The sequence below is a fragment of the Eremomyces bilateralis genome (genome assembly GCF_010015585.1).
Source record: "Eremomyces bilateralis CBS 781.70 unplaced genomic scaffold P152scaffold_7, whole genome shotgun sequence".
NCBI classification, from domain to species: domain Eukaryota; kingdom Fungi; phylum Ascomycota; class Dothideomycetes; order Eremomycetales; family Eremomycetaceae; genus Eremomyces; species Eremomyces bilateralis.
The window spans coordinates 1,121,415-1,147,230 of NW_022985073.1; the positions used below are offsets into that span (position 1 = coordinate 1,121,415).

At 51.4% G+C, this 25,816-nt stretch overlaps 8 protein-coding genes across 8 annotated transcripts in view; 2 read left to right on the plus strand and 6 right to left on the minus strand.

The window, feature by feature from the left end:
* Nucleotides 1-520: 520 nt before the first annotated feature.
* Nucleotides 521-1,851, plus strand: P152DRAFT_513726 (Metallo-dependent hydrolase). Its single transcript, XM_033682817.1, has 2 exons — nucleotides 521-540; nucleotides 594-1,851. The coding sequence occupies exon 2, from the start codon at nucleotides 625-627 to the stop codon at nucleotides 1,567-1,569; it is 945 nt and encodes a 314-aa protein (XP_033535135.1). The 5' UTR covers nucleotides 521-540; nucleotides 594-624; the 3' UTR covers nucleotides 1,570-1,851.
* Nucleotides 1,852-4,299: 2,448 nt separating this feature from the next.
* Nucleotides 4,300-5,902, minus strand: P152DRAFT_513727 (kinase-like protein; the record flags this gene model as incomplete). Its single annotated transcript, XM_033682818.1, has 4 exons — nucleotides 4,300-4,539; nucleotides 4,678-4,759; nucleotides 4,909-4,989; nucleotides 5,118-5,902. 4 exons carry the CDS (start codon nucleotides 5,900-5,902, stop codon nucleotides 4,300-4,302), a joined length of 1,188 nt encoding a protein of 395 aa, XP_033535136.1.
* A 698-nt stretch (nucleotides 5,903-6,600) lies between these two features.
* P152DRAFT_457870 (uncharacterized protein) lies at nucleotides 6,601-7,694 on the minus strand. The gene has a single exon (XM_033679323.1). The coding sequence runs from the start codon at nucleotides 7,561-7,563 to the stop codon at nucleotides 6,721-6,723; it is 843 nt and encodes a 280-aa protein (XP_033535137.1). The 5' UTR covers nucleotides 7,564-7,694; the 3' UTR covers nucleotides 6,601-6,720.
* A 5,474-nt stretch (nucleotides 7,695-13,168) lies between these two features.
* On the minus strand, nucleotides 13,169-15,326 carry P152DRAFT_322590 (uncharacterized protein). The gene is made up of 5 exons (XM_033675214.1): nucleotides 14,845-15,326; nucleotides 14,729-14,779; nucleotides 13,882-14,672; nucleotides 13,743-13,823; nucleotides 13,169-13,688 (listed from the first exon to the last, which is right to left on the minus strand). Exons 1-5 carry the CDS (start codon nucleotides 15,189-15,191, stop codon nucleotides 13,288-13,290), a joined length of 1,671 nt encoding a protein of 556 aa, XP_033535138.1. The 5' UTR covers nucleotides 15,192-15,326; the 3' UTR covers nucleotides 13,169-13,287.
* A 971-nt stretch (nucleotides 15,327-16,297) lies between these two features.
* P152DRAFT_395449 (uncharacterized protein) lies at nucleotides 16,298-18,375 on the minus strand (the record flags this gene model as incomplete). The annotated part of the gene is made up of 3 exons (XM_033676304.1): nucleotides 16,298-16,526; nucleotides 16,574-17,349; nucleotides 17,404-18,375. The coding sequence occupies 3 exons, from the start codon at nucleotides 18,373-18,375 to the stop codon at nucleotides 16,298-16,300; spliced, it is 1,977 nt and encodes a 658-aa protein (XP_033535139.1).
* A 1,543-nt stretch (nucleotides 18,376-19,918) lies between these two features.
* Nucleotides 19,919-21,301, minus strand: P152DRAFT_513732 (50S ribosomal subunit L7; the record flags this gene model as incomplete). The annotated part of the gene is made up of 3 exons (XM_033682819.1): nucleotides 19,919-20,269; nucleotides 20,319-21,005; nucleotides 21,063-21,301. The coding sequence occupies 3 exons, from the start codon at nucleotides 21,299-21,301 to the stop codon at nucleotides 20,140-20,142; spliced, it is 1,056 nt and encodes a 351-aa protein (XP_033535140.1). The 3' UTR covers nucleotides 19,919-20,139.
* A 707-nt stretch (nucleotides 21,302-22,008) lies between these two features.
* On the plus strand, nucleotides 22,009-25,159 carry P152DRAFT_322685 (cysteine proteinase). Its single transcript, XM_033675215.1, has 4 exons — nucleotides 22,009-22,329; nucleotides 22,411-22,545; nucleotides 22,601-22,975; nucleotides 23,026-25,159. Exons 1-4 carry the CDS (start codon nucleotides 22,261-22,263, stop codon nucleotides 24,952-24,954), a joined length of 2,508 nt encoding a protein of 835 aa, XP_033535141.1. The 5' UTR covers nucleotides 22,009-22,260; the 3' UTR covers nucleotides 24,955-25,159.
* A 204-nt stretch (nucleotides 25,160-25,363) lies between these two features.
* The window catches only part of P152DRAFT_473230 (S-adenosyl-L-methionine-dependent methyltransferase), a gene marked incomplete at both ends in the record, with an annotated part of 1,464 nt that continues 1,011 nt past the window's right edge, over nucleotides 25,364-25,816 (minus strand). The window contains one exon of the mRNA XM_033681215.1: nucleotides 25,364-25,708. Coding sequence (XP_033535142.1) covers nucleotides 25,364-25,708 — 345 coding nt within the window. The remainder of the gene's footprint in view (nucleotides 25,709-25,816) is intronic.

The window sequence follows — 25,816 nt, forward strand, 5'->3', positions numbered from 1 at the left end:
TGCTCAAGCCGAATAGTTGTGTCTTATATCAGAACGGAGTCATCATAACTTGCAACAAGAGGCGAGAAATATTCCTCGATGGGACTATTCTTGTGGAGGACGATCGAATCGTCGCCATTGGAAAGTGGGATTTAGTTAAAACCCCTTCAAGTATGCAAAATGATTGCGAAATGATTGCGAAGTTAAGCTCTCCTGCTTTATACGTCAATTCATTGACTCAAACACAGTACCATTCATGGTGGTGGATCTTCAAGAAATGGTCGTCGTTCCAGGTCTAATCAATACGCATGCTCATGTGGCGCACTCCACCCTACGTGGGCTATTTAACCATTCCGACACTCGACCCCGGCAATTGCCAGGACTTCTTGCCACTGGAGTCCAGTTTCGAGGGAGATGATGGCTACATTGCCGCCTCGCTCACGATAGCCAAGATGATGAAGAGCGGAACAACCTGTTTCTTGGAGCCCATGCTGATGTACCGGACGAGGTCTTGACAATGTCATCCGAGCCGTCGGGGAGTCGAGCATCAGGACATGTCTGGTGAGTAAAACCTAGTTGATAGCCTAGGAGTGGATCTGATTCAATTAGGGAAGACTGGTCAGGGTTCCAGTGAGGAACGCGGAGATGAGCCTCGCAGATCCAGGAGAACAGGATGCCCGTAGAGTTACAATCCGGACTGTTGTGTACGACCACGGACGACATAACAAGTCATTCAATGGATGCGTCCACATATGGATTAGTGCCAGTACCCCGTCAGAGCCCTCCCAAGTCCATTTACCGTATGCAAGTATAGGTTGGAGGTGCCAAGAGAATGGCATCGGGATGACAATGCATTGCACTGAAACTCCAAGTGACCTTCAAATATTCAAGGAACACTATAAGAAATCGCCCATGCAATTCTGCGAGTCGGAATACATCGCCGGACCGAGGACAGTTCTCGCGCACATGGCTCATCTTGACCTCGACGTGGATCTAGATATTCTCCGCGATACGGAGACAAGCGTCTCGCATAGTCTGGCCAGCGACCTCAAGTTCAGCAACGGCACTGCTCCAGTTGTTGAGATGTTGAACAAAGGAGTCAACGTTGCTCTTGGCACGGGCGCTCCCTATAACGACACATATGACATGTTCCGAGGGATGCAAGTCACAGCCATGCTCCATGCTGGGCAGATTCGATCATGGGGGGTCCTTATGATGGTTACGGTCTTTGGCGCACGGGCTCTCAGACTCGAGAACGATATCGGGAGCCGCGAAGTTGGCAAGAAAGCGGACTTCGTCGCCATCTCCAACAAAGGGCTACATTGCGCTCCATTCGATGCTACACTGTGCTTCGAAGGGGGTCTTGATCCAGTCACAGTGGTCGTTCATAGCTGCACAGGGAGAGACATCCAGCGAGTGGTTGTGGACGGAAAGACTCTCGTCCAGAACGGCAAACTGGTTTATATGGATGAGGGGCGAATTTGCGAAGCCGCAAGGCAAGCGGGTCGGGGGGTGAAGAATAGGTCAGGGGTTCTCTCCTCTAAGCACAACTGCTGCTTTGCTTTAGAGCCCATCCCCTCGCGTTGCTGAGCGGCCAATGGCTCCTCTCCACAACCACATGCTTAAAGCACTCCGCCCATAATACCGCCTCGCAGCTCATACTTCAGGATATTGACATGATCCATCTAGATTTTGTCCAAGCTTCAAACAGCCGCTCTTAAAGAACGTACCTTTCCGCGAGAGTATGGATGATCCGGGCAAATACATGTGATTCTTACTGCCGCTGGATGAGCCAACCAAGGGCTCCGTAAGGGCATCTGGGGTGTTCGTTCTTCGCGACAGCCTATCATTAGGTTAGGAAACAATAGATATAACAACCTTTCTTCCCCGGAGAAAATTAATGCGGCATTGATATTAGGAGAAGCGTCGTTTTTGGCTTTTGATCTGGTGAGGCGCTGCCTGCGACACCAAACGAAGCCTCTACCATCACTCTCCAGGACATCATCATCGTGGGGATACAATCCAGGCCTTGATTAAGTAGGTGGGACGAGTCTCGTCAAGAAGCTACCATGTCCGCCATCGATCGAAAGATGATGATGATCAAACCTTCTATCCCTTGATCGATCCATCACCTCGTACCTACACCCTCGTCCGCAGACAGTTAAATTCGACAATACCTAGTCTCTACAAACCATGCCCGAACCATATGCCCGACCTACTAGTAAATTGCGAACAACTAACTCGTTGTCTTATCTACTCTTACTTTTCAGGTGTGAGTGGAAAGGCTCAAACTCCTCTTTCTCCTTCGACCCCCGCGTTCTTCTTCTTCATTAAGATCCTTTTCTGCTTCCATCCACTATCTCCTTTTGGACTCTACCGCCTACTCTTCGTTTGAAGAGGAAAGAGACTTGCCCCTGATCGCTCGTGAGCTCCCCGATATTACTCGACTGGTCCTCCATGTCCATAGTAACCAGTTTCCGTCGTCCAGCAAAACCAGTAAATGCGAGCGGAGTTAGGATCGCCCCAGTAAATAGTGCGAACAGATACTCAATAGACACCTCCTCGAGCGGCCGCTACGTCACGTTACGGTATAAGCTTAGAAACCGCCTCGACGGGCCCAGATCCAGTACGCGGACTACCCAGGTTTTCGCCTTCGGGACCACGACCCAGCGTTTCGCGTCGAAGGTAGAGTGTAGATCGGAGCGCAGCAGTAGAGCATCGCGAGGATCGTCAGCCGAAGCAACCGACGGAAGAGGCAAGAAGCGTATTTCAACATTTCGTTCGATCCGAACTAACATTTCTCGGCTCGCGGGACGAGATGCGCGGCTTCAGGGCCTTCGTAGTGGGGGGTATTTCGACAGGATCCATCGCGCATCAGTGGTGTATCTGAGAGGCCAGTCCAACCGATCTCGTGGTTCGATCGAGGAATTCGAAGTGCTTCGGACGTCCGACCGGGCGGAAGGTTGCGGTGCAGGAACTCGAAATGGTCGAAGGATGCGACGATAGGATACTTCTCGAGGTCTATATAAACCCGGCCATCAGCAGCTAATAAATACATTTGCTGGCTCTTACTACGCACCTCGACCCTTATCATCCATCACTCGAAAGTAATAATCACACTCCATCAAGAGGCTATATTTCTCCACCTCCACCCGTCGCTCATCTCGCGTCCCGGACAGGAAACCTCCCCATGCGCAGTTCGCAACAACGGCACAAGCGGTCCACACAAGGCCGTGGTGAATCCCTCCGTCAGGACCATCGTGCACGCATAAAACAAGCAAGATATTACCTCCGTCAGGTTATCCGAGGTGACGAAAGGTGACGTTTTGAACTTTGCTGCGATTGGGAACACTGCTGTCGCTGTCACAATGGGATGGTGATAGGTAGGTTGCTTGGAGTTGAGCAGTAGAACTGCTGGTAGATACCTGAGCCTGCATATAATTGGCAACGGACAATCAAGTTGACGGTATCGCTGGAGAAAGAGGCCGGTAGATGTAATATTAAGTCAGGCAGAGTAAGTTTGGGTGCATCCGGGATCATGTTGTTTTTGTTTACTGGAGGGGATGCATTCATTGTTATCAAAGTGAGCAGACAAATGAACAGAATCTTCTGGCTGTTTCTTGCTTATTCAGTACATACCTTACTGCTCACTGTACTTCTTCACAGAATCCCTTCATTGCTAGCTAGACATTTCCGTACCAAAGACATCGGCCCGGCCAAGTACTTGCTTGGCCTCAAGGTCTATGTCTACCCAAGGGATCGTGTAGACATGGTCGAGAAGACGTAGATGGAATTTGAGAGTGTGTACTTTTAAGCACTTGGCAGTTGACAGTTACCAGTAACCAGACACCAGTATATTTCTTCAGTACTTAGATGTTTCCTCACGGTTCGGCCCGCTGCGCCTGGTAGTTGGTAGGCTCGTCCATCCTGCGACTGAAGTCACTGATCACTGAACTGACTGATCACTGAAGTCACTGAACGCCACCTACCCAGCGACCGAAAGGTGGAAAAAACCCGACGAGGAAACGAGGCTGTTTCCTCTGGGAAGTTCCGCTTTTAGATGGGTTCGTTCACTGATGGCGCCACGGAAGCCAAGTGTAGCCACTTTGATCGAATGAAAGGGGATCACCTTCGAACATGCACCACGCACCATTTCATCACCGACCTTATAAGTTATGATACTATGTCTATGGATAATAGAGCACACTGCGTCATTGACATTATTGTTGACTGCTTTATCGACATCGGTTGGGCCTTCGATCTTCTATGATACTTCGTCCTTCTGTGTCATGGGGTCTGGAATTTCGCTGTCGCCGAGCCCTATCGGGGTCGGGCGCCCGCTTCTTTGACTATGGGTTGACCTGATACTACTGTAGGTGTGTTGGGTCCAAGCCACAGAGCAACTCTCTCCTTTTCGATAGCATATGCGGCGATGTTAGTATTGACTTTTCCGAACATCACATACCCCCGATCTTCTATAAAATACCCTGTCCATGCCTCGTGTGTCTGCCATACGGTCTCGAATGTCGTGTTGATCGATAATACCAGCTCGTTCGCCAACTAAATAAATCTATAAGGAAAATATCCTGGATTTTCTCGGGTTTCTAGAGGGGATTTTGGTTATTTTCCCTAGGCGCTTCGCTTTCGTGCCAAACTCACCCCTGGCTTGGGTGTCTAGTCTATAAATAGTCGACTAACCAATCCTTTGCCAGTGGTATCCATCGCACTTCCTCGCTCCAGCGACTTCGTGTTGGGAGTTGCCCGGTCTGCACTCCACGTCCTTGTATAACCGTTTCAGACGGGAAAGATGAACGATAACAGGAACTCATTAAGCATCGGCTAACTCGAGCTCATCCATATCATCCGAAACACCGTCCGGAGAAACACAGCATATTCCGCAGAAAGTTCCGTTTCCGCCCTCCTTCTCACCTGCCGCAATAATAGATGCCACCAGCGCGGCCGCGGTTGGACGCTTCTTTCGCTGTGGTATGAGCATGTCCTGAGTTTACTCTACCACTGCGTTATCGTATCGATTTCTAGTCTCTTTAAGCTCTGCAACAAGCTCATTAAAGCCATCAGGATTGGTACGGACGTAAGCATTCTCCGATCCATGACTCTTAAGAAAATCATGTACATACTCAACTGCTCTGCCCTTAAGTACCGCGACCATCTCAAGGAAGACAACACCTAAGCTCCAGATATCAGACGATGTATTTCGAGATTCACGGTCAGCCACTTCTGGCGCACAGTACCGCGCCGTGCTCCAATTGACTGTGCCGAACGTAGTACTGCCTGCTGCATCCGTAAAGTCGCGCGATATCCCGAAGTCCGTAAACAAGACTTTTCCGCCATAAACCAAGATATTCGCTGGCTTGATGTCCTTGTGCCGAATCTTTTGCTCATGTAGAAACTCAAGGGCCGTCGGGAGACAACCGAAGAAGGTACGCAGTTCGCCATATCTAGCTGTATCGGCGCAAGAAAGATAGGTAATTAGGTTCATTTCGGCAACTGGATATATAATCAAACCTAGGTATTTGGAATCGGTGTAACTCCCCACAAACTTTACCACGTGTCGGTGGTAAAGGCGTTTTAGGATTTCGATCTCCGCGATGAACTGCTTCATATGTTCCGTTTGCTCTTCTCTGAAGAAGGTGGCGCGAAGTACCCGTTTACGTGCGTAATTTCGGGGGGTGTTCAAGCTGCGAACGAAGTCAACCTGCGAGAAGCTTCCTGAGCCGAGAATACGTATCGCTTTGAATGGAAGACGCTCGCCCGGTTGAAAGTACTGACGTTGACCTTTTCCACCTCTTTCAGGATCTATCGATGGGGTGATAACCAGGGTTTGAGCGGTTGCAAACTCCGTCCGCTGGCTAGGAAGGAGGCAATTGACAGAGAATCCTGGATTCGAACCTTTAAAAGACATATACCGCCATCCGAACGCGCAATCTAGTCAAGCGGATGGCAACTATCGCAAGTCGTACGACATCTACAGTCTAGGCGTCGTGATGACCGAAATTGCACTCTGGAAGCGCATCGAGGACATCATAGGACTGGAGAATCCCCAAAGTCTAAGCCGTCCGCGCTTCGAGGAATACAGCTCCGGCCCCTAGAGAAATCGTTGGCCTAGAATGCAGGTCTGCTGTCGGTCACAGCGGACACTGAACCCTGTCTACAGCAAGTAGCCTCTGCATGTGGCGATTCGTTCTGCGATGTTATCGAGTGCTGCCTCAAAATGGATACTATAGAAAAGCCTGAGTATTTAGGGGAACAGGAAGCATCGATTGCTTTGAGGCTGCAAAGAGTCACTGAATTGAATGTTGTGAAGAAGTTGAAGCGTCTTGCTGGGGTAGTGTGAAGGCTGAGGACTGAGGAATATGCGGGGACAGTGTCGCTCTCCTATAATATACTTTACATCGCATATTTTAACTCACTGTTGTTTATAAGTTATGTTTTTGGTTGGTTAAAGGAAATTTGCTATTAATTCCGATATTGTGCTTTTCTGGATCGACGTCTTCCTGCTTTGGCCACTTGGGGCGGGGGGGTGCGGCATATATGTTCAGTACTTACTTTAAAAGTAGTCGGGATCTCAGCTCTATGGGCAAAGGCTTACTATTAATTCTTGCAATAATTATATGACGTATTTCCGGAGTAGCGCGAAGGATATGAGTGGATATGTTAATATATCAGTTGTTTCAAGTCGGCATTTGGCAATACTTAATAAATGATACGCCAACTGCCAGTTCAGTAGACTCCAGGGAACAGTTTGTATGTCACTTTCGCCTTATACTGTCTCCACTGCTCTCCATATCGGAACGACATGTACTCATCCATCGTCGCAACTCCCCTTGTCCCTAAATCACTCCCATGGACTGCCGCCGTTGCCAGAGCTCCAATCCAACCGGTTGCCGCGAGGACATAAGCCGATCTCCAGAGGACGTATCCCCCATAATTTATATGCCTAGCATACTTCCAGAACCCAACCGTGCAGACCTTGCCCTGATTCTCCGGCTTGTCCTTGAACACCTTCCTCTGATGGTCGGAGCCGGTCTCGAATAAGGTGCCGAGAAGAAATCCGGCGAAACCGATGACGATCGATGCGGGGAGGTCGATTCGGGGAATGCGCCAGGTAGAATTGATACTCGAGGTCGCAGCCGAAGTGATTAGAATGGAGCCGATAACGTTCATCAAGGAAGTGTACACGGTCATAGCTAGAGCAGACTTCACTGCGAACTTCTCATTCGAGAGGAACCCGATCCAGTAATAATGCCGCATCGCGCCGCCTACGGTCATCAGGAGCATGATCAGTTGCGGGAGCGGCAAACCCAAGGAATCGATTGCGGTGAAGCCGGTCCGGAAAGCAGGTTGCGCGGAAATCGGCGTCAGGCCCAGTTTCATGAGTAGTGATGCCCCCAGTCCTCTGCCGAGGAGGGCATACTGAAGAGGGATGTCGAGGGTGCGTAAGCCGATGAAGGTGAGGGTGCCTGCTGGTGAAGGTCCTCTGACGCCACGGCTAATCAGGTCGACATATTTTGGATTCTTTGATTTATACGGCTCACTAGAGCCTCGAGGTTTAGAATCGGCCATGGTTGGTCCCGTGGCCTGAATCGATTGGTATAGGGTGAAGAGGGAGCGAACATGCGTCGAATATTATCGCAAGGTCCTCAATGGAAATTCCTGGGAGCTGGGTATTATTCCATTGCAGTCGTTGAATTTACTTATAAACACGGGCAGTTCTCAATTATTATCATTTAGAATGAAGCTCCGCTAGCCCCGTTAGACTACTCGGGGGATATGCCAGCATCATTCCGAGAATAGACAAAGTTTCGGCCGTAAAATTAGCGCTTATCTTCAAAGTTCAAAGCATTTCTTTCCATGACTAGGGAAAATCGGCATTTGGCAATGTTTAAGAGCCGACAGACCAATCAACGGAATATGGATTACGACCGCACGGGAGGCTAGAACCCGGGAGGAATCGAAGAACAGACTTGTTGGCTGTTGCGTGAAATGATGAAGCATAATGAAGGATGATGATCTTTCATTCGGTACTATCGGTTTCTATGACTTACTTACCCTCGTCAACGTCAATGCGTGTACGCAGAATTTGACAATTAGCTAGTGAAAGGCGCATACACGCGCTGATAAGGGGGTAGGCAAGGGAGTCATAGAAAACGGGGGGACCTAAGGCTTTCTAGCAACTCAGTGCAGTCAGTGGTCATAATACTTAAGGTTTGGGCTTTGGAGGTTTAAGCTTGGCAATTTTGACCCACTTGCCGTACATAGATACTCCTAATTCCGCCCCTTCTATCGCCCTTGTCCTCTTCTACCCGCTTTGTTCCATCCCATCCGTGCCACCCCGTCGCCGGAGGCAACTGGCCCTCTTATTACAGTCTACACTCTCCTGAGGTTCAGTGGAGTCTGCATAATGAAGAAGACAATTGGGATTTTGAACCCGTAATCAATGCACGAGGTCGGCGTTGCTAGTCTAATTCTGGGATGGTTTCCAGGAACCGTCAGCATTGCTTGAAGACACGGCGCTTGTCTAGGATTCACGTCGCTTTCTAGGTATATATATAGAACCGGACCGGACGATAGATGCAGGAAATAACTTGTCTGTTGTTGTGTGCAGTGCGGCCAACGGTAAGCCCACAGTAAAACGGTAATTTTACCGTTACTGCGGTAATTCACAGTAAAAGCTTGGCATTCCGCACAACTTAGAATACAACTCGAAGATAGACATTTAAACATGAATAATGGCCTCAGAATTCGAGCAATCTATTCTAGATCAGAGTATTGACACTCTTGAGACGGAATCTCTAGGTTCTACTCTCCCAATCCGCCGAAAGAAATCCTCTCCAATTCATGAGCATACTCGTACAAAAGAGCCTCATGAGCCTGAGCGTGATCAAAATGGCAATATTATCTACTATTGTAGATATTGCCCAAGCAAATCATCTTCAACAAGTGGTCTTCGGTCCCACTTAAAGAGCAAACATGACATTGATTCTGCTTCATCCGTACAAGCTCGTACAAAGAATACGCAGGATTCAATTTCCACGCTATACTCGAGGCTCATGTCAGAGAATGCGGCTGAGAACCTAAATCAGGAGGTCCTCAAGCGAACAATCAACGAAAAGATGATCAATCAAACACTTTTAGACCTTATTATCGTACGAAAGCTTCCGTTCAGGATTGGAGAATGGCCTGAATTTCGGACCTTCTGCGCGGCATTGAATCCAGAGTCAATACCTTTCATTCCAAGTTCTCACACTACTATTTCAAAGAAGATCCAAGATTCTCTCCCCGAAGCAAAGGATATCGTACGAAAAGCTCTCCAATCTGCCAAAACAAGCATCCATCTTGCTGTAGATATCTGGACCTCTCCGAACAGATATCTTTTACTTGCAGTCTGCGGAACATTTGTTGATATAAACGACCAGTTTTGGAATATCCTTCTTGCTCTTCGTCCGACCTATGGCCATAGTGGAGAAACTCAATGGAATACACTTCAACCTATTCTTGAAGAATACGGTATCCTAGAGAAAATTGGCACTGTTATCGGCGACAATTCTGGGACGAATGATACGCTATGTCGGTCGATCTCTCAATTCCTCGCGGAAGAGAAACGAATTGATTGGCATCCTACACAGCAAAGAATTCGCTGCCAAGGACATATCCTTAATCTTGTTGTTCAGGCTTTTTTCTTTCAAAGCGATGAGGAAGCTGTTCTGGAATCGTACGATCAACAAGATTCTGAGGATACAGAGCTGAGTGAAAGAGGTGAAAAGGATAGAGGCAACTTTATCCGCAATAAACTTGGTGTTTTGGGCAAGCTTCATAATATTGTTTCGCACATTCGTTCGTCCGCAATTCGAACACAGGAGTTTAAGAAGGCTGCTCAGAGGTTGATTCCAATGGACAATCGTACGAAATGGAATAGCTGGTATACTATGTTGAAGGTTTCTCTAGAAGAGAAGATCAAGATTAGTGTTCAGCAATACATTGAAAAGCATCTTAAAGAGGGAACAATTGATAAAAAGGATGTTCTTTCTATGGATGACTGGATTCAGCTTCGTATGATCGCCAGTTTTCTTGAACCCTTTGAGAATGCTACCCTTGAGATGCAAGGAAAGGAGCCAACGCTTGGTCGGATGCTGGAAAGTATGGATCTTTTACATGATCATTTTGATGAATATCTCGTAAGTCGTACGTCCTTTCGTTTAATCTATACTAAAGCTTTTATAGATAAATAAGAACTTTAAGCTCCACCATATCCGAGTTCAGCGTTCATATGCCAAGTTCTTGACTTACGTGGAGAAACTTCGCCTATCTCCGTATTACGCGGCAGCAAGAATTCTTCATCCAGAACGGCGTACGACCTGGCAAAAGGATGAAACAGGAGAGTGGCTCTCAACAGAGGACGAACAAATGAATTGGAAGGTTAAACAGCTCTGGGAGAGGTTTCGGAAAAACCTACCACCTTCCTCCCTCCCATCGCACGAACAGACATCGAACGAGAATATATCTTCAGCCGAGCCAGTTGAGGAGCTCTCGAGTCTTCAAAAGCTTCGCCAAAAGCGCCGTGAAAGAGGTCGCCCACAAAGCCAGGATGAGTACGATTCCTATTGTGCTGAATCACCCTCGTATAACATTCAGCCACTTACACCACTTCAATGGTGGGCCCAGGAAGTGCAGCAACTACGATTTCCACAACTTTCACGGTTTGCCTTTGAGATCCTGTCAATTCCTGCGATGAGTGACAAGCCAGAGAGAGTGTTTTCAGGCGGCCGTCGTACGATTAGTTGGGATCGTGCTAGCATCAGTATGGAAGCAGTAGAGGCGGTCGAATGCTTGAAGGATTGGAAGGTTCAAGGCATCTTATTTAAGGAGTTTTAATATTAAAGAAGAGTATGTTGTACAGTGCCATTCTAATCCGTAGAAGCATGAACGATGCCAAGTTTACCGTCAAGCTCGGACGGTAAAATTTACCGTTGGCCGCACTGGTTGTGTGCTATTCGTAACAGCACGAGGTCAATCGCTAATTGAATCGGTTTAATCCACAAGCCTGCTGTGTGTAGGTGCGGTCTACCCCCCAGGTTAAATTAACCAACACGTAAATGCTACAACGAGCTGACCCACTGTCCTGAAACTTCAGCGTATGAACCTCATCACTCATCGCTCAGGTCCACATCCATCATGCTAGATTTGCTGAAGAACCGTCGCGCTTCGGCCACGCGGTTGATGGTGAGATAGTAGACGCCGATGGCCAGTCAAGAGGCGGTGCTCTTCCGGATGGTTGTCGGCGAAGTCATGACATGCTGCGAAGTTGTAGCGGTCTTTGGAGAGGACCGCTTCGGTTAGGATCAATGCGTTGCGGAAACGGCATTAGGTGAAGAGGAGATCGGGAGTCTGGACAACGGTCTGTCCAATATGGATATATATATACTATTACACACGCACCATAGGCTCCCGGTCCCTCTACTTCCGCTCTGTCACATTTGCTTCCAACCGGATCGTCACCAAGGCCATATCAGTTGGACTGTCGCACTGTTTCAACACCCATTGCGTACCAAGGCAACTCCATCAACATCGTTCGGATCACCATCCTTCTTCACCAAAGGACTTGGACTTTTCTATCGTCACGCTCCTCGGCCAAGCACACCTTTGACTCAGGATGTTTTTTCCTTTGCGGTTACACCTGTACGCTTCTGCAGCACCATCGTCATTCATGTCTAATTTTAAGACATGTATTTTGTTTCTGAATTGTTTGATATCCATCTAGATACTATTAACATTTCACTTTTGTATCTTATCTAGCCTTCACTTTCTTTAATAATGGCAATGTTCTCTAAAGCATAGTGAAAATGGCCGTCGAGGCGTAGGAGATTGTGTGCAGGCCTTGTTTCTCTCTGCAAGCTGTGGTTGAGCGTACGGTACGGTAGTTAATAATAATGTCAAATCAGTCATGGTCTATTCGCCTGGCGGCTGCCACGTCCATCGATCTGTACGAAACATGGAAAGGGTAATTGGCAACATTTCGAGGCAGAAACCGCCAGGACCGTCAAATTACAACGATAAAGATAGTTTTCGGTTATCCTACCTTAGAAGTTAGAAAACATAGGTAATTTGGGAGTATTTCATAGGTTATTTAACCAGGAGACTTAGCAAGAGACCTAAAGGGACCTAGTTCATAGACATGTCTCATCTCTCATCTATTAAATATCCAAACGCTGTGGCCAGTCTAGAAAATCCATAATCAAGTGTTGCTAGTTTGACTAGACCCACCGTTTGGTGAATCTCCCCAGATCCTGCGGTATCTGGCTTGACCCGACTAGCACAGACCCAGGGATTCGCTTCAATTAGTCTGGTGGTCAAGGCATGGTATGGGGTCTTGCTGGCCGCGTTTTCGTTGGTATTACCTTGCGCCGGTCGTGTCGTTCTGAAGGGCAGCTCTACCGGTGATATATGACTTGCCGTCTTCCCTGCTGAAGACTACGGGTTTTGACGAAAGGAAGCCTTGAGTCTAGTGTTGACCGCAAGGGGTCGTATTCCCGGGTTGCCCAGCACGACCCCTCAGTCGACGTTGGTGCCCTTGGTGTTGAACAGAACATCGCGTAATGGATCCAAAGATTAATTCCTACAGCACTAGCGATGCGCGCGGGCGCCAGAAGCGCTGGTTGTTTCGTCCGAGCAGCGCTGTAGCCCTGTAGTCAGGTGACGTAAACAAATTAGAGGTCCATGTGTCAACTCGAGCACAACGGTCCATTTCCGGGTCAACGCGGCCTTTGGTTCCGTGGAATTATGGTCAAATGTGTAACCTCATTTCACTACGACTTGATTTCGGACGAAATGATGCAAGTGCAAGCATCTGGTGGTCGCTCCTACCTTCTGGCACTTGCTGGATTGCAATCGCTGGTCGAAATCCTGTGCGGGAGGTCCATTTCATTTTGCTAGTAGGAAATATCGAGTCCAAAATAGGAGTTATATTTTTAAAAGGTTGTTTTGCAGGCATCCGGACAGTTGGCGACGTTGTAAGGCGACACATATATGAGCCTACCAGGACTCTAGAGCTGTTTGCAAAGGATGGGCTTACTCCGTATTCAGTTCAGGGAGGAAATGCTGAGAGCATGTGTGGTACTGCTTGGTCGGGAATACAATGTTCGACAATAGTAGGGGAAGTAAGTATTCAAGGTAGCCATTGAAAGTGGAAAACATTTGGGTATATGTATGTACATGTATCGTAGCCAACTCACGCCGAACCAAATCCGAATGCAACATCTAGAAAAATAAAATCACAAACTCAATCGCAACTCAATCGCACTGCTGCTCCATGTGCGTCGGTAAATTGTAACCCGCGTAATCCAAATGCACAAACGCCCTATCCACTGTCGGCACGCTTTCCAACACATACTGCAAGCTCTCCCCTACATCATGACTATCTCTCAGACTCGTATGCTCATCCAACACGATATCCACCTCGACGATCAACTTGTCGCCGGAGTGATACGCGCTCAGCCCCTGGATCTGCTTGACGCTCTTCGCGAACCGCATCGTGAGATACAGGAGCACGTTGCGCTCGTCGGCGGTGGCGGCGGACCCGGCGAGGCGGCGGATGTGCCCGAGGGCGGAGTGGCTCCAGTTGATGATTACGTAGAGGGAGAGAAGGACGCCGCCGAGAGGGTCGAGCCACCAGATTTTGGCGAAGAAGCCGACTGGCGGGTAGGTTAGGGAGACGTGAGATTTTGGGAAGGGAAGGGGGAACTTACTCAGGGGGAAGACGATGCTAAAGGTGTTGAAGACGACGTCCGTGAGGGCGTCTTGAGCTAGAGCTCGAACGGCGGTGTTCGCTAGAGGATATCAGTCAATATGCTAGAAAGCGGTGTGTGGGAAAGCGTTGGTACTTACGGATGACACGACACCATATGAAGGCGAGGCCTTTGATGACAACCGTCGAAGCCATGATGAGCACAGCAGGGAGTGACAGCTGAACGATCGTGTGGTCACTCGAGGTCAACCGCGCCATCCCCTCCAATGCGACCTGGAAGAACGACACAATCATAATGACCGAGAACACCAACACCCCAATCGCCTCCAGCCTCCGCCGACCGACCGGATAGGCATATGGATCCTTCCGCTGGATCAACCAGGTCGTCAACGCGATGATCGCAGTGCAGAGGAAGTCGAGGATCGCGTCGACCAAGCTCGCCAACACCGATAGCGACGAAGTCAGCACCGTTACCACGATCTTCAGCACCAGCAAGACAAAGTTTGCGACGATGTTGAGCCAGAGCGCCCATTTGACGATTGGGGCGTTGCTATCCGCTTCTTCTCCGGGCTCGTAGGCGGGGACTTTGTAGGTCTCGAAAGGTGCGTCGGAGTCATTGCTGCTCGAGAGGAGCGGTGTCGTCTCCTCAGGAAGTTTGTAGATATTTTTCGGCGTGCGTTTCACCCGGATTGTTGCGCCGTTGGAGTTTTCTGCATCGGCCGCGCCGTTCGGTGGGTGGAGAAAAGAGTCGTCCCGGCTGAGAGGAGGGGAGCTGGAACCGGCGGAGCCGGAGTCTTCGTTGATGGTAGAGGGGATGGTGAGGGACTGTTGGTATTCTTGGATGAGGTTGTGTGGGAGGGAGGAGTCGAGGAGGCGGTCGATGAAGATATATTGCTGGATGAGTTGATTGTTTTGTTCGTAGTATTTCCGTCTGGATGGCACATTTTTTTAGTAAAATGTCCGATGCCTCTGATCATGATGCCTTACATTGGTCTTTTCATCCCTTTCAATTGCTCTTCTGTTTTGTAATATTGTTCCCTTAAGGTAACCCAAGTCAGTCCCGACGCTGCTCTTCAAGCGAACCACTAGCAGACCAAACTCACCACCGATATCTCGGATTGCTGTTCCCAATCAACCTCTGGCTCCTCATCTGCGGCGTCATCAAACTCGCCGGCATCTGCGCTAGCAAACTATTCCTCCGACTCTCCGACTCCCATCCGCCATGCTCATGCCCCAACGTCGACCTGGGTCGCCCATCTTCCGCATCCTCCAGCGCCCCCGCGAGCTGATACACCGACGTCCGGCGCAGCAGCGCGAGGTTCGAGGAGCTTCGGTTCTGGATCAGGCCCGGAAGCGACTGCCCGCGCGTAGATAGGGGGTTCACGTCTTCGGAGAGGGGGAGGTAGCCGCGCAAGGAGGGGTGGCGGGGGGAGTTGTCGTGGTCTGACATGATGGGGACGGGTTTCGACGGCGAGGGATCGGGGGGCTGAGGAGCGGGATGCGACGCGTTCGGAGGCGATGGATCTTGGGATATTATGATTCCTGTTTTCAATGCTCGGGGTAAAGAGGAAGGTAAGGGAGGTTGTCGCAGCAGGTGGCTGCGCGACGCGGGATTGGGATTGCTCCCAGAACTTAAAAACGAGACGCAATCAGGCGGGTGGCGGAACTATCAAGCAAACATGCTATGATGTCTTTTCTCCCGATTTGAAGAATGATTGACTATGCCGCATGCTTCCATGCGCCTTGCCAGGGACCCTTGGAATGATCGACGTGGGCGTTCTCGGAAGGTTTCCGAAGGAGCACGAGTGCATGACAGAGCGGAAGCTACATTTGTGTTATTGTGTATCGCGGGGATGAGGAGATTCGGTACGCTAAATGGATTACTGGGAGCTAAGCAGAACGGAACCAAATAACTTAGACAATCAACTAGTAACAGTTGAGGAACATGAATGGGAAGGACCGCGGAACCTCAATATGAACCTTGAGGACTGATATTAGATATGCCCAAACACCTGTCTTCGTATATCAAACCATGGGACATTCATCGTCCGTTATTATTATCTGCTCTTTTTTTATTGTTGGGGAACGCAGATATAAATTACACGATGCTTACCAGTAATGGACACCGCAAAGACGCCCGCCGGGACAGCGACGACAACAATATGGTCACCGATTCTTAGACCATTCGCCAGATGCTGTGGAGTCGATGGAATGATAGAACGATGCAGTGATTTCATAACTAGGGAATAAAAATGCAAATGATCGTCGACGACTTGCCCTGGGGTGTGCGAGAGAACCCCTTGAATATGTAATGACGCTTGATTCATCTTACACTGGTATGGAATTACAGCCGAAAGCGTAAAACCATCCCTATCAACCATCCCTCCATCGCCGAAATCGACTTCATGAATCCATCCAGTCATGAAAGCGCCGACCCCGATTAGCACCGACCGCTCAAATAAACGTATGGTCACTCGCTAATGGAACTTCTAACCATACTCCATCTCCGCAAGTCCCAAGAAAAATAACCAAACACCACAACGTAGCGACCAAACCTCACGTCCCCCGGAAGAGGAACTGCAGATCCTCCGGCGTCAGCTTCTCCATCGCGACCTTGTCGTTGTTGATCGTCCCGCTGATCATGCGCGCCTTCTTCTCCTGCAACATCACCATGCGCGACTCCACCGAGTCCTCAATGCACAGCCGCGTGATGACGCACGGCCGGCGCTGGCCGATGCGGTGGCAGCGGTCGGCGCTCTGCCATTCGGCGGCGGGGTTCCACCAGCTGCGGGGGTTAGTGAGAGGACGGATACGGGAGATGGAGGGACTTACGGGTCGACGATGAAGACGCGGGAGGCTTCGGTGAGGTTGAGGGCGACGCCGCCGGCTTTGAGTGAGACGAGGAAGACCTCGACGTCGGGATTTTTCATGAAGTAGTCGATGGAGCGTTGGCGTTGGACGGGGCTCATGCTGCCGTCGAGAATGACGGTGTTGAAGCCCGCCCGGCGGAGGCGCCACTCGACGAGCTGCAGCATGGAGGTGAACTGGGAGAAGACGATGGACTTGAGGGTCTGCTTCTTGCTGCGCAGCTTGTACAGCTCATAGATGAGCATCTCGATCTTGGTGGAGGAGGTCCAGTCGTCCATCTTAATGCGGTTGATGATGGAGTTCTTCTTGACGAGCTCCTCATCCTGCACTATCTCCGGCTGCTCCCAGTCGATGCTGAGCCCGATATGGCAGCGGGGACATTCCACCACCGTTTCCCCGGCGCCTTCGCTAGACTGGACATAGGTTTTGAGGCAGGTGCGGCAAAACTCGTGCTTACACGCCGATCGGACGGGGTCTTCGGCGGGTTCGTCGCAGATGTTGCACACGAGGACGTTTTGGCCGATCTCAGCATGTTTCTTGAGGAGGAGATCGGGATGGTTGGCGACCTGCCTCATCTGCATGATGAGACCGAAGATGTTGGCGTAGTTGTTGAGCATGACACCCCGCGACACATATCGATCGAATGTACGAGTGCTGTTCGTCATGATGCTCTTGGAGAAGTCACGCTCGATCTCGCCGAAGAACTCATTGTGGATGAGGACCTCTTTGGGAGGCAATTCCTGATATTGATCGTTAGCGGTTGATTGCCGGGTCGAAAATAGCGGAAGAATTACCATCGAAGCCGTGTAATCCTTCTTCATGCGCCTAAGCATCACTCGAGCCGTGATCATATGCAACTTCCCCAACGCCTCCTCCCTGTCCGTCGCGCTGTCACCGGTGATCGGGTTCAGCAACTCCTGATTGAAGACGGACACGTGCTCTGCTCCACTGTGCCCGCAGCTCGCACACATGTGATCCTCGGTCAACTGCCAATGCAGCTGCGCGCAGCTGCACTTCTCGCAGAAATAGTCGGCGAACGGACGGACCTCGAGGAAGCGAAGCAGAGAGAAGAATTCTCCGATCCGGTTCTGCACCGGCGTTCCCGACAGGCACCACTTGTAGGTTCCTTGGAGAGCGAAGCATGACTTGGCGACGCCGGTGGTCCGTTGCTTGATGCTGTGGGCCTCGTCGAGAATGATGCGATGGAATTTGATGCAGTGCATGGGTGAATCTTCTTTAATAATCTCGTCCCCACGGGTCCATCCCTTGGTCTCCTTACGGTATAGAGACTCGAGACTATTGTAGGAGATCATGATCACATCGAACTTCTTGATTTGACTCTTCGTGAGGTTCTTGGATTTGGCGTTGGAGCCATGATACACAAGAACGTTCAGTTGGCCGTTCGTATATTCACGGATCTCGTTAGCCCACTGCATCAACGCAACAGGCGGGACAACAACCAAGGTAGGATCTTGGGCAGGGTGGTCGGACATGATGAGAGAAACCGCTTGGATAGTTTTCCCCATGCCCATCTCATCACCAAGAAGTCCGCCCTTGTAATGGGTCTTCTCTTGTTTGACCATCCAGTCAAGACCTTCCAATTGGAATGGTTTCAGGGTGCGAGTAATGGAAGCCGGCTGCTGGGCTTTAACGGGCGTGATAATCGGGACGTTCTCAAGTTCCTTCCACATGGTCTTAATCTCCGGATGAGATCCTTCAAGTTTCATTCGCCGCCTCTGCTTCCGGTCGAATGCTCGTTGCTCCATGCGATTCATTCTCGCCTCTCTAACTTGCTCACGATATCTTCGCCAACCCCGTTGCGTGTTTAGGTTTAGTAGCGCATCAGCATCTATTGGGATATTAGGGTCTAATGCATCATCATCGTCAGAATCGACAAAAGAGGAGTCATTAAACTCAAAAACGGACGAAAGATCAGATGAAAGTGCAGCGTCGTCTTCAACGGCACCTGGGGCCGATTGCTGGTTCTTTGTGTTCCTAGTACCTTCACGAGCCTTCGTCGCCGGCTTTGGGATGGAAGAAAGGAACTTCCTTCGCTTGCCTTGTACGGCGAGAGGCTCAAAGTCCGACTCTTCGCTTTCAGATTCGGATGTGTGTGCATCCTCCACAAGACGACTGGCAAGACCCTGCTCATAGCGGCTTGGTCCAGCCTCGTTTCCAACTTGATTGTACTCATCTTCTTGCAATTGTTGTGCCAATTCCGCATCAGCTGACACGTCCGCTTGCGCCCCCTCACCAGAGATGGAGCTGTGGGAAGTTCTCTTCCGTTTGTTACTTTGGATCGTGGTCGTCATGCCCGTCTTTGCGCTACCGCTGGAGGATTCGGCAGGTGTAGTAATCAGGCTCGTATCCGGGGTATCGAAATCGACCGATGTATCCCTCGTTCCACTTCCAGACGCAGTGCTTGCGGAGTCTTGGACGGATGCCACGGCAGGTGACTTCTTTGTGGACCGGTTGGGGCGGTGGACCGGGATAGCGACTTCTTGGAGCACGCGGCGTGAATAAGGGTTGGGAGGTTCGGGTTGAACCGCACCGGGAGTCGGAATCCCTGAGGGATTGAGGGGGTTCATCGACATAGATTGTGTGCTTCGGGGGAACCGAGCACGAGATGATGAGGGGGCCATATGGTCGCTAATGCATTGGATTTCATGTTAGCGACGAAAGCAATGGATGAAGAGGACGTAAAATACACTGGTTGGAGATAAACTCACTGGGATTGACACTCATCAAAGGGCGAATCAGTGGTAGTGAGTCACTAAGGGTATTCACCACTGCGGGTTGCATGAACGAAAGGACGAAACCACGACAAATCTGCTAAATCCACGTCTCGCAAATGAGTTCAGCTCAGGATAAACAAGGAGGGGGAACGAGAGTGTGAAAGAAGGACTCGAAGGGGATGTATCGATGAAGAAGAGGAAGAAGAGGACTCTGCTTGCGAAGGGAGGTCTGCGGTGCAACACGAAATAGGGACCGATTGGCGATGGCTGCCTTACGCTGCGACGAATGATTGGCCGCACGTCGCGGGGCAAAAGTTCGGCGCGACGCGTGATCACGTGACCGGAGCAATCCACTTTACCTTTGGTTTCTCCTGATGTGTCAGCGGAGTGAACATTTGGAGACTTAGAGATGCCATGATTGTTCAAGCCCCATGCAGATCTTGGTGCCGTGTTGCTTGAGAATTGCATGATGGGATATCATCATATCAATTGATAGTCCACAGGAGAGCTTGAGTAAGATCTTTGAAAGCAGGCGATTCGTGCAATGAGAATTAAGTCACTAGGCAATACGGTACTTCGGAATTGGGGATTATATTCAAGGTCACATCATAGACTTGTCTATCCCTGAACTTGAACATGTCTTGACTGGTTGATAATGAATCTTAATGGGTCTATCTCGACATCCAATCCTCTAGATAATCCAATGATCTACACTTCCTCCGAGATATGACAATCGCTGACCCAAACTCCCACCCACATGCAATCACAGGTTTTGTACAGAGTATCTTACACACACTAGGTGTACCGCTTCAGGGTACCTTCATAAGGCATCCCGATCGCTGAGAGGAGATTCCGGGCTTGCTTGTCCGTAGTCGCTGATGTGTGAATCGTAATATGACAACCCGGGATCATCTTGGCCGGATACCTATACACCGTTAGACTCAGCGCTCAGTACATCGGAAGCGTTCACTCACATGTCGTAATTCACTTCGATTTCCGGATAGAAGGCCACCGCCTCGGGTTTGAGCCCGAAGCTCACATTCCCACTGTGATCTCCACTGACCACCGAGATACCTTTCCAATCCTTAATCTTGGGCAGCACCATATGCACCGTCTTACTGATGAAGTCATACATATCCTCACCAGTAATGTCCGCCGTGACCGCGACATATTTCCCCGCCCTCAATCCCCACTGCGACACCGACCGCTTCGACTGATGCGACTCCACCCGCACACCCGTGATCGCCTGGATCGCCATCCCTGCCACATGCAGAAACGCACTATCGTCCGCCGCCGCCGGCACGAATGAATGCACTGTCACCCGCTCGACCTTTGGGATCGTACGGAACGTCGTCGGCCGCTTCACGAGCTTCAACCGGCGGCCACCGCGCGGCATCCGCGGCGAACGGTTCGCGAAGTATGGCGAGTCGCCCTCCCATCGACGGAGGCGCTGGGTGTGGTCCGGGGACGCCTGGCCGGGGGGGAAGTGGACGTATTCCATGGCGAGGATGTCATGGGCAATGGTGCTGTGGTAGGTTTGTTCAAGGCGGGGGTAGGTGAAGGGACCGGGGATGAATTCGCGGGAGGCGGGGTCGGATTTAGGGGGGGGTTGATGGGGGTGGAGGGGCCCGCGGTAGTGTTTAGGGGAGCGGTATTGATAGCTGGTGAGGTGTTAGTCGTCGAATGTCGAATATCGTAGATTTCAACCCGCTGCTTACCCCGAGCGTGGAAGCTGTCCTTTTCGCGCCGCGCTGCGCGCGATGGGATTGTACCCCTTGATCACATCAGCTGAGGCGGGCGGTGTGTTGAACGATGAATTTGATTCCAGATCCTTGAAGTGGGATCTTGTCGTCGCCCATCTTCGCTGTCCGTTGGTGTTCGGAGCGAGTGATGTCGGACGAACGGCGGGTTTCGAGAAGACGGACAGCCATTGGCGGCCGCTTTCACGGAGAGCCATGGAGGAGGAAGATGAGGAGGAGGTGGGATGGTGGTGGGATCGGGTGTTGCGGATCTTGAACGGTGTGATGGAAACTTTTCAGCATCAACACACGATGTCTCGAGATCTCCAAGAACAGGGACGGACTTTGAAGCTTCGGTGAAAATACAGCCGCTGTTGTAAATTACAGCGCTATGACACTGGGCCGGCTAATGATTGGAGGTGAAGTGCAATTTACTGGATATGACAAGTTAGTGGTATTGAATATCGCAATACAGGGCAGCCTGGACTATAGTAAAATGGGGGTAAAATCGGGATATAACCGGGGCCTTAATGGGCATGGCCGCTGTGTTCCTGGCTCGAAATCCCAGCTGTTCACTGCTGTTGACATTGGCAATGGGCGGTTAGCGTGGGGGCCGGACCTGAGTCGAAGCCGCCCAAGTCAAAGGGCTCAAGGCAGAGTCAAACCAATTTAGCACCCTGGTCTCAGTTCATACAGATCTACTAATTACAGCGTTCCATCGCTGCCTGGTGGCAAGAACACAAACGTCTGAAGTCGGAACAGGAACAGCTCGATGCCTATCACAGGTGACAGGAGGAGTAGTTTCACGAGCATTTATGTTACCGCTTCATAAATCCATTCACGTTAACACCACTCTTATTCTTGCAGCGCGGACTTCACTTCACTCAATTCTCTTAGTCCCATGCTCCATTGATCCCTCCATTTGACCCCTCCAGATCTAATCTCCCCACCAAAACGTTTCGATTCACCAGACCTCCGCTGTCACCTCAATTTGGTTCGAACACGTAACGAGCATCCTCCTCAAATGACTGCTACCTGATGTGACAGGCAACCATATTTGGTTCGCTCGGTCAAAACATCCACGCAATCTCCCTTCCCTCAATTGCTCCGATCGACTTCACACTCTTCCCCGCAAGACATGGTTTCCTGAGGGTCGGACTCCGTGCTCGTTTGGATTATGAGCGCTGTCAGTAGGTTTCTCAGTCGGCGGGACAAGAAGTCAAAGCGGACGAGCAACGATGGCAGGGTACGTCGATTCTACTTCCTGCGAGCCGATGATATGGTGTGTTTGGGGCATTGGTGCGTGGTTGCTAACTGCCTGTAGCAGCAAGGCTCTCCGAAGGAGATTTACGATGTGTTTACCCTCCCCGGCGAAGAGAAGAAGAAAAAGCACCATGAGAAACATGAGAAACACGAGAAGCATGAGAAACACGAGAAGCATGAGAAACATGAACAAGAGAAGGTGTGTCCTCTTGCGGATATGCGACATTATTCATATCTGACATGTATGGGAATAGGTCAAAACCATACTTCAACGTCTGACCACCGATGGGATCGTGGCTATCCGAGAGCCCCAAGCAGAATACGCTCTCCGTGCAGAGTCGGTCAAAGGGGACGTGGACAAGGCTGTCGAGCTCCTCATGATCTTGGAAGACTCCGTCAATGGGGGATTCCGCAGCTTCAACTGGAACCGGAACCTGGTTGGCGCCGTGAACCGCGACAACGTCACCTGCTACCTGGATTCCCTTCTGTTCTCCATGTTCTGTCAACTTGACAGTTTCGAACCGATGATCAGCGACCACTCCCAAGCCCCAGAACGACGCCGGCTCGCCGCTCTGATTCGATTATGGGTGAACATGTTAAGGGGGGGATACCTAATCTCCAAGGACATTGTACGCCGCTCGATGCTTGGCCTGGGATGACGGAGCTAACCATTGAGCAGACCGAACATATACAAAATGCCCTTGCCGCCTGCGGTTGGACGGACGCGTCAAAAACCATGCAACAGGACGTCTCCGAAGCGTTTGCATTCATCACGGAGCAGATGGGACTGCCGCTCCTCACCCTGAAAGTGGACCTCTACCACACCGGCAAGGAAGACGCGAAGGATGACCACAAGGTCGTGAACGAACGGATTCTGGAGGTCGCTGTGCCCGATCCACCCCACGATGGGAGCACGCTGACCCTCGAGGGGTGTCTTGAATCCTATTTCAACAGCCGGGTCGAAGTGCGCAGGCATCTCCACCGCCGAAACACCCTCCAGTCCGTCCGATCGTTCGACGACGAGAAGGGGAGGTCTTCGTACGTCGAGACCCGGGAGGTGGCCCAGTCGGAGACACCTACACCGATAGCAGCACCGCATGGGGGCATGCACCTCCCTTCTCCTGGATCCCCTCACACCCTCCCGCAACACGATAGCATCTTTGGATTTCGACGTGAACCGACTATACCAATAGACAAGAAGGAGCGAGCACGAGACGATTGGACAGTCTCCTACGCTCACCCAGTCGTCCAGAGGTTCAAGCGAGAAGTGCTAATGCAAGCGTGGCAATTCTTTAAACTGATCCCTTGGTCTACTGCGGATACTGTTCCACAGACGGATGAGCAAGTCGCCGCTCACTTTGCGTCGAATCGTCCGGTTCTCGGGATCTGTCTCAAACGATACTCCGTGGCGGCCAACGGTGAGCGGACGCGGAAAACCACCCGTATAGATATTCCTTTAAAACTAGCGATACCCCATTTTATTTCGGAAGCGGATTATGAGCGCGAAGAACCGTACTTCAAAGACTTCCGGCTGATGCTCGAAGCGGTGATCTGCCATCGCGGCAAATCCGTGGATTCAGGCCATTACATATGTTTAGTGCGACCCACCGTCGCGGGACGAAAACTCTCGTCCACCGAACCTGGCGTCGAGTCGAAATGGATGCTTTTCGATGACCTCGAGGTGAATCAGCGGGTTCGATGGGTGGACATCCACCAAGCCTTGGAAAACGAACTTCCCTACCTCCTATTCTACCGTATCCTTCCTGTGGAAGACACCGATTACGATAGCCCTCCATCGTACGCCGAGGCCAACGGCCATCTTCCCATCCCCAAAATCCCACAGATCATCCACTCTCAACTCACCACCCCGATGACCATGACCGACCCCAGCGTCGACACCTTCGCGACCAGCCTCGCCGAATCCACCACTGACCCCGACCCCAACCCCGCCACAACCGACTCTCTCCAATCTTCCGGCCGCCCCTCTACCTCCAGCAATCACCCGCACAGCCTCACCTTCGACGAACCCCCCCACCTCGATGGCACCCTCCTCGCCGCCCTCGACGCGCGCGGCCGCACTGCACCCACCACCCCCGCCGACGAAACCCGGTCCACCTTCCTCGGCATGCCGCGCCTCGGCCGGAAAATCCGCAGCGCCGCAACCGACACTGATACCCCGCCACCCCGCCGCGCCAACCCCAGCACGCAGAGCGAGGAACATCGGCTGAGCCTGTCACTCTCGCGGTTGCAGAAGATGAGCGCCGAGCGGCTGTCACTGATCGGGCAGTGGTCGACGAGCGAGAGCGAGGCGCCGGATGCGGGTGCTTCGGTTGCGCGGTCGTCGGACGACGGGGGGGGGATGAATGATGGGGGAAAAGGGAAGGCGGTGGAGCGGACGCCGCGGGGGTCGTCGGCCGAGGGGAGCGTGGAGCCGCGGGAGAGGGAGAAGGAGAAGGAGAAGGAGACGGGGTTGCGGCGGTTGAAGTCGACGCGGAATAGGAAGAGTAAGTTGCGGTTAAGGAGCATGACGCGAAAGGCGCCGACGGATCCGGATGATGCGGGGGAGGGGTCCTCGAAGTCGTCGGAGCGGGAGTGCAGCATTATGTGATGGCGGGTTTCTCTAGCATGGCGTGGCGTTTGGGTAGGTCGCAAACAGGGGAGGGTGGCATGACGACGTGCAGAGGCGCCAGGATACCACGCACGCGGCATGTACATTCATGATCATTACGGCATTGACGAGGGTTTGGCTATGCAGCATTCGAGGAGACGCAAGCGGTCTCGCTAGCGGGATTGGGGCGTTTATTGATTTTTGAAAATTTTTCGTGACGTACATCCATCCATACAATCTTGCCGTTCGTCCTATCGTGTTCCAAATCATCCAGTACCATCATGTCCGCGCTCCAAGACACTCTTATCAATATTAGTACAGTCCCAACCAGCGGCCCATGGCCACCTTACAATTTTCCCTCCCGTCCCTTCCTAAACCCTCATAAAACCCGACCTAACCTTCATTAAACCTACCCCGATTTCCGCCCCCTCACAAACCTCACCGTCGACGCCCACCCCACCCTCTCCCCATCTTCCCCTCCCCTCCCCACCTGTGCCATCACCTCCTCCTTCGCGGCCCCCACTAGCTCCATCACATGCTTCACCTCCCACCCGGTCCGCGTCAACAACCTTAGCCCCTCAGCCTCCAGCCCCTCGAGCACGCACACCATCCACATTTTCCCGAGAGACCGCTCGCGCTCGGTCGCGGGCCACATGCCGATGGGGAGGGAGCGCGTGACGGTAGTGACGTCGACGAAGCCGGCGGCGAGTAGGGCGGCAGGGGCGAGGTGGGTGGTGGTAAGGGGGCGGGAGAGCTCGGCCGCAGATTTGTGGATGTGGTGGAGGAGTAGGGAGAGCATGGGAGGTGGGGAGGGGGGGTTGGTGATGGGGTTGGTCGTGGAGGAGGCGGCGGAGGCGGCGGG

Bases quoted from the DNA above. Each gene is read 5' to 3' on its own strand.
- P152DRAFT_513726 (XM_033682817.1), top strand. From the start codon at position 625: ATGAGCCTCGCAGATCCAGGAGAACAGGATGCCCGTAGAGTTACAATC.
- P152DRAFT_457870 (XM_033679323.1), bottom strand. From the start codon at position 7,563: ATGGCCGATTCTAAACCTCGAGGCTCTAGTGAGCCGTATAAATCAAAG.
- P152DRAFT_322590 (XM_033675214.1), bottom strand. From the start codon at position 15,191: ATGTCAGACCACGACAACTCCCCCCGCCACCCCTCCTTGCGCGGCTAC. The intron at 14,673-14,728 runs GTAAGGCATCAT...TGTGCCATCCAG, and splicing joins AAAGGGATGAAAAGACCAAT to ACGGAAATACTACGAACAAA. The intron at 13,689-13,742 runs GTAAGTTCCCCC...CCTACCCGCCAG, and splicing joins TAGCATCGTCTTCCCCCTGA to TCGGCTTCTTCGCCAAAATC.
- P152DRAFT_322685 (XM_033675215.1), top strand. From the start codon at position 22,261: ATGAGCGCTGTCAGTAGGTTTCTCAGTCGGCGGGACAAGAAGTCAAAG. The intron at 22,546-22,600 runs GTGTGTCCTCTT...GTATGGGAATAG, and splicing joins AGAAACATGAACAAGAGAAG to GTCAAAACCATACTTCAACG. The intron at 22,976-23,025 runs GTACGCCGCTCG...ACCATTGAGCAG, and splicing joins ACCTAATCTCCAAGGACATT to ACCGAACATATACAAAATGC.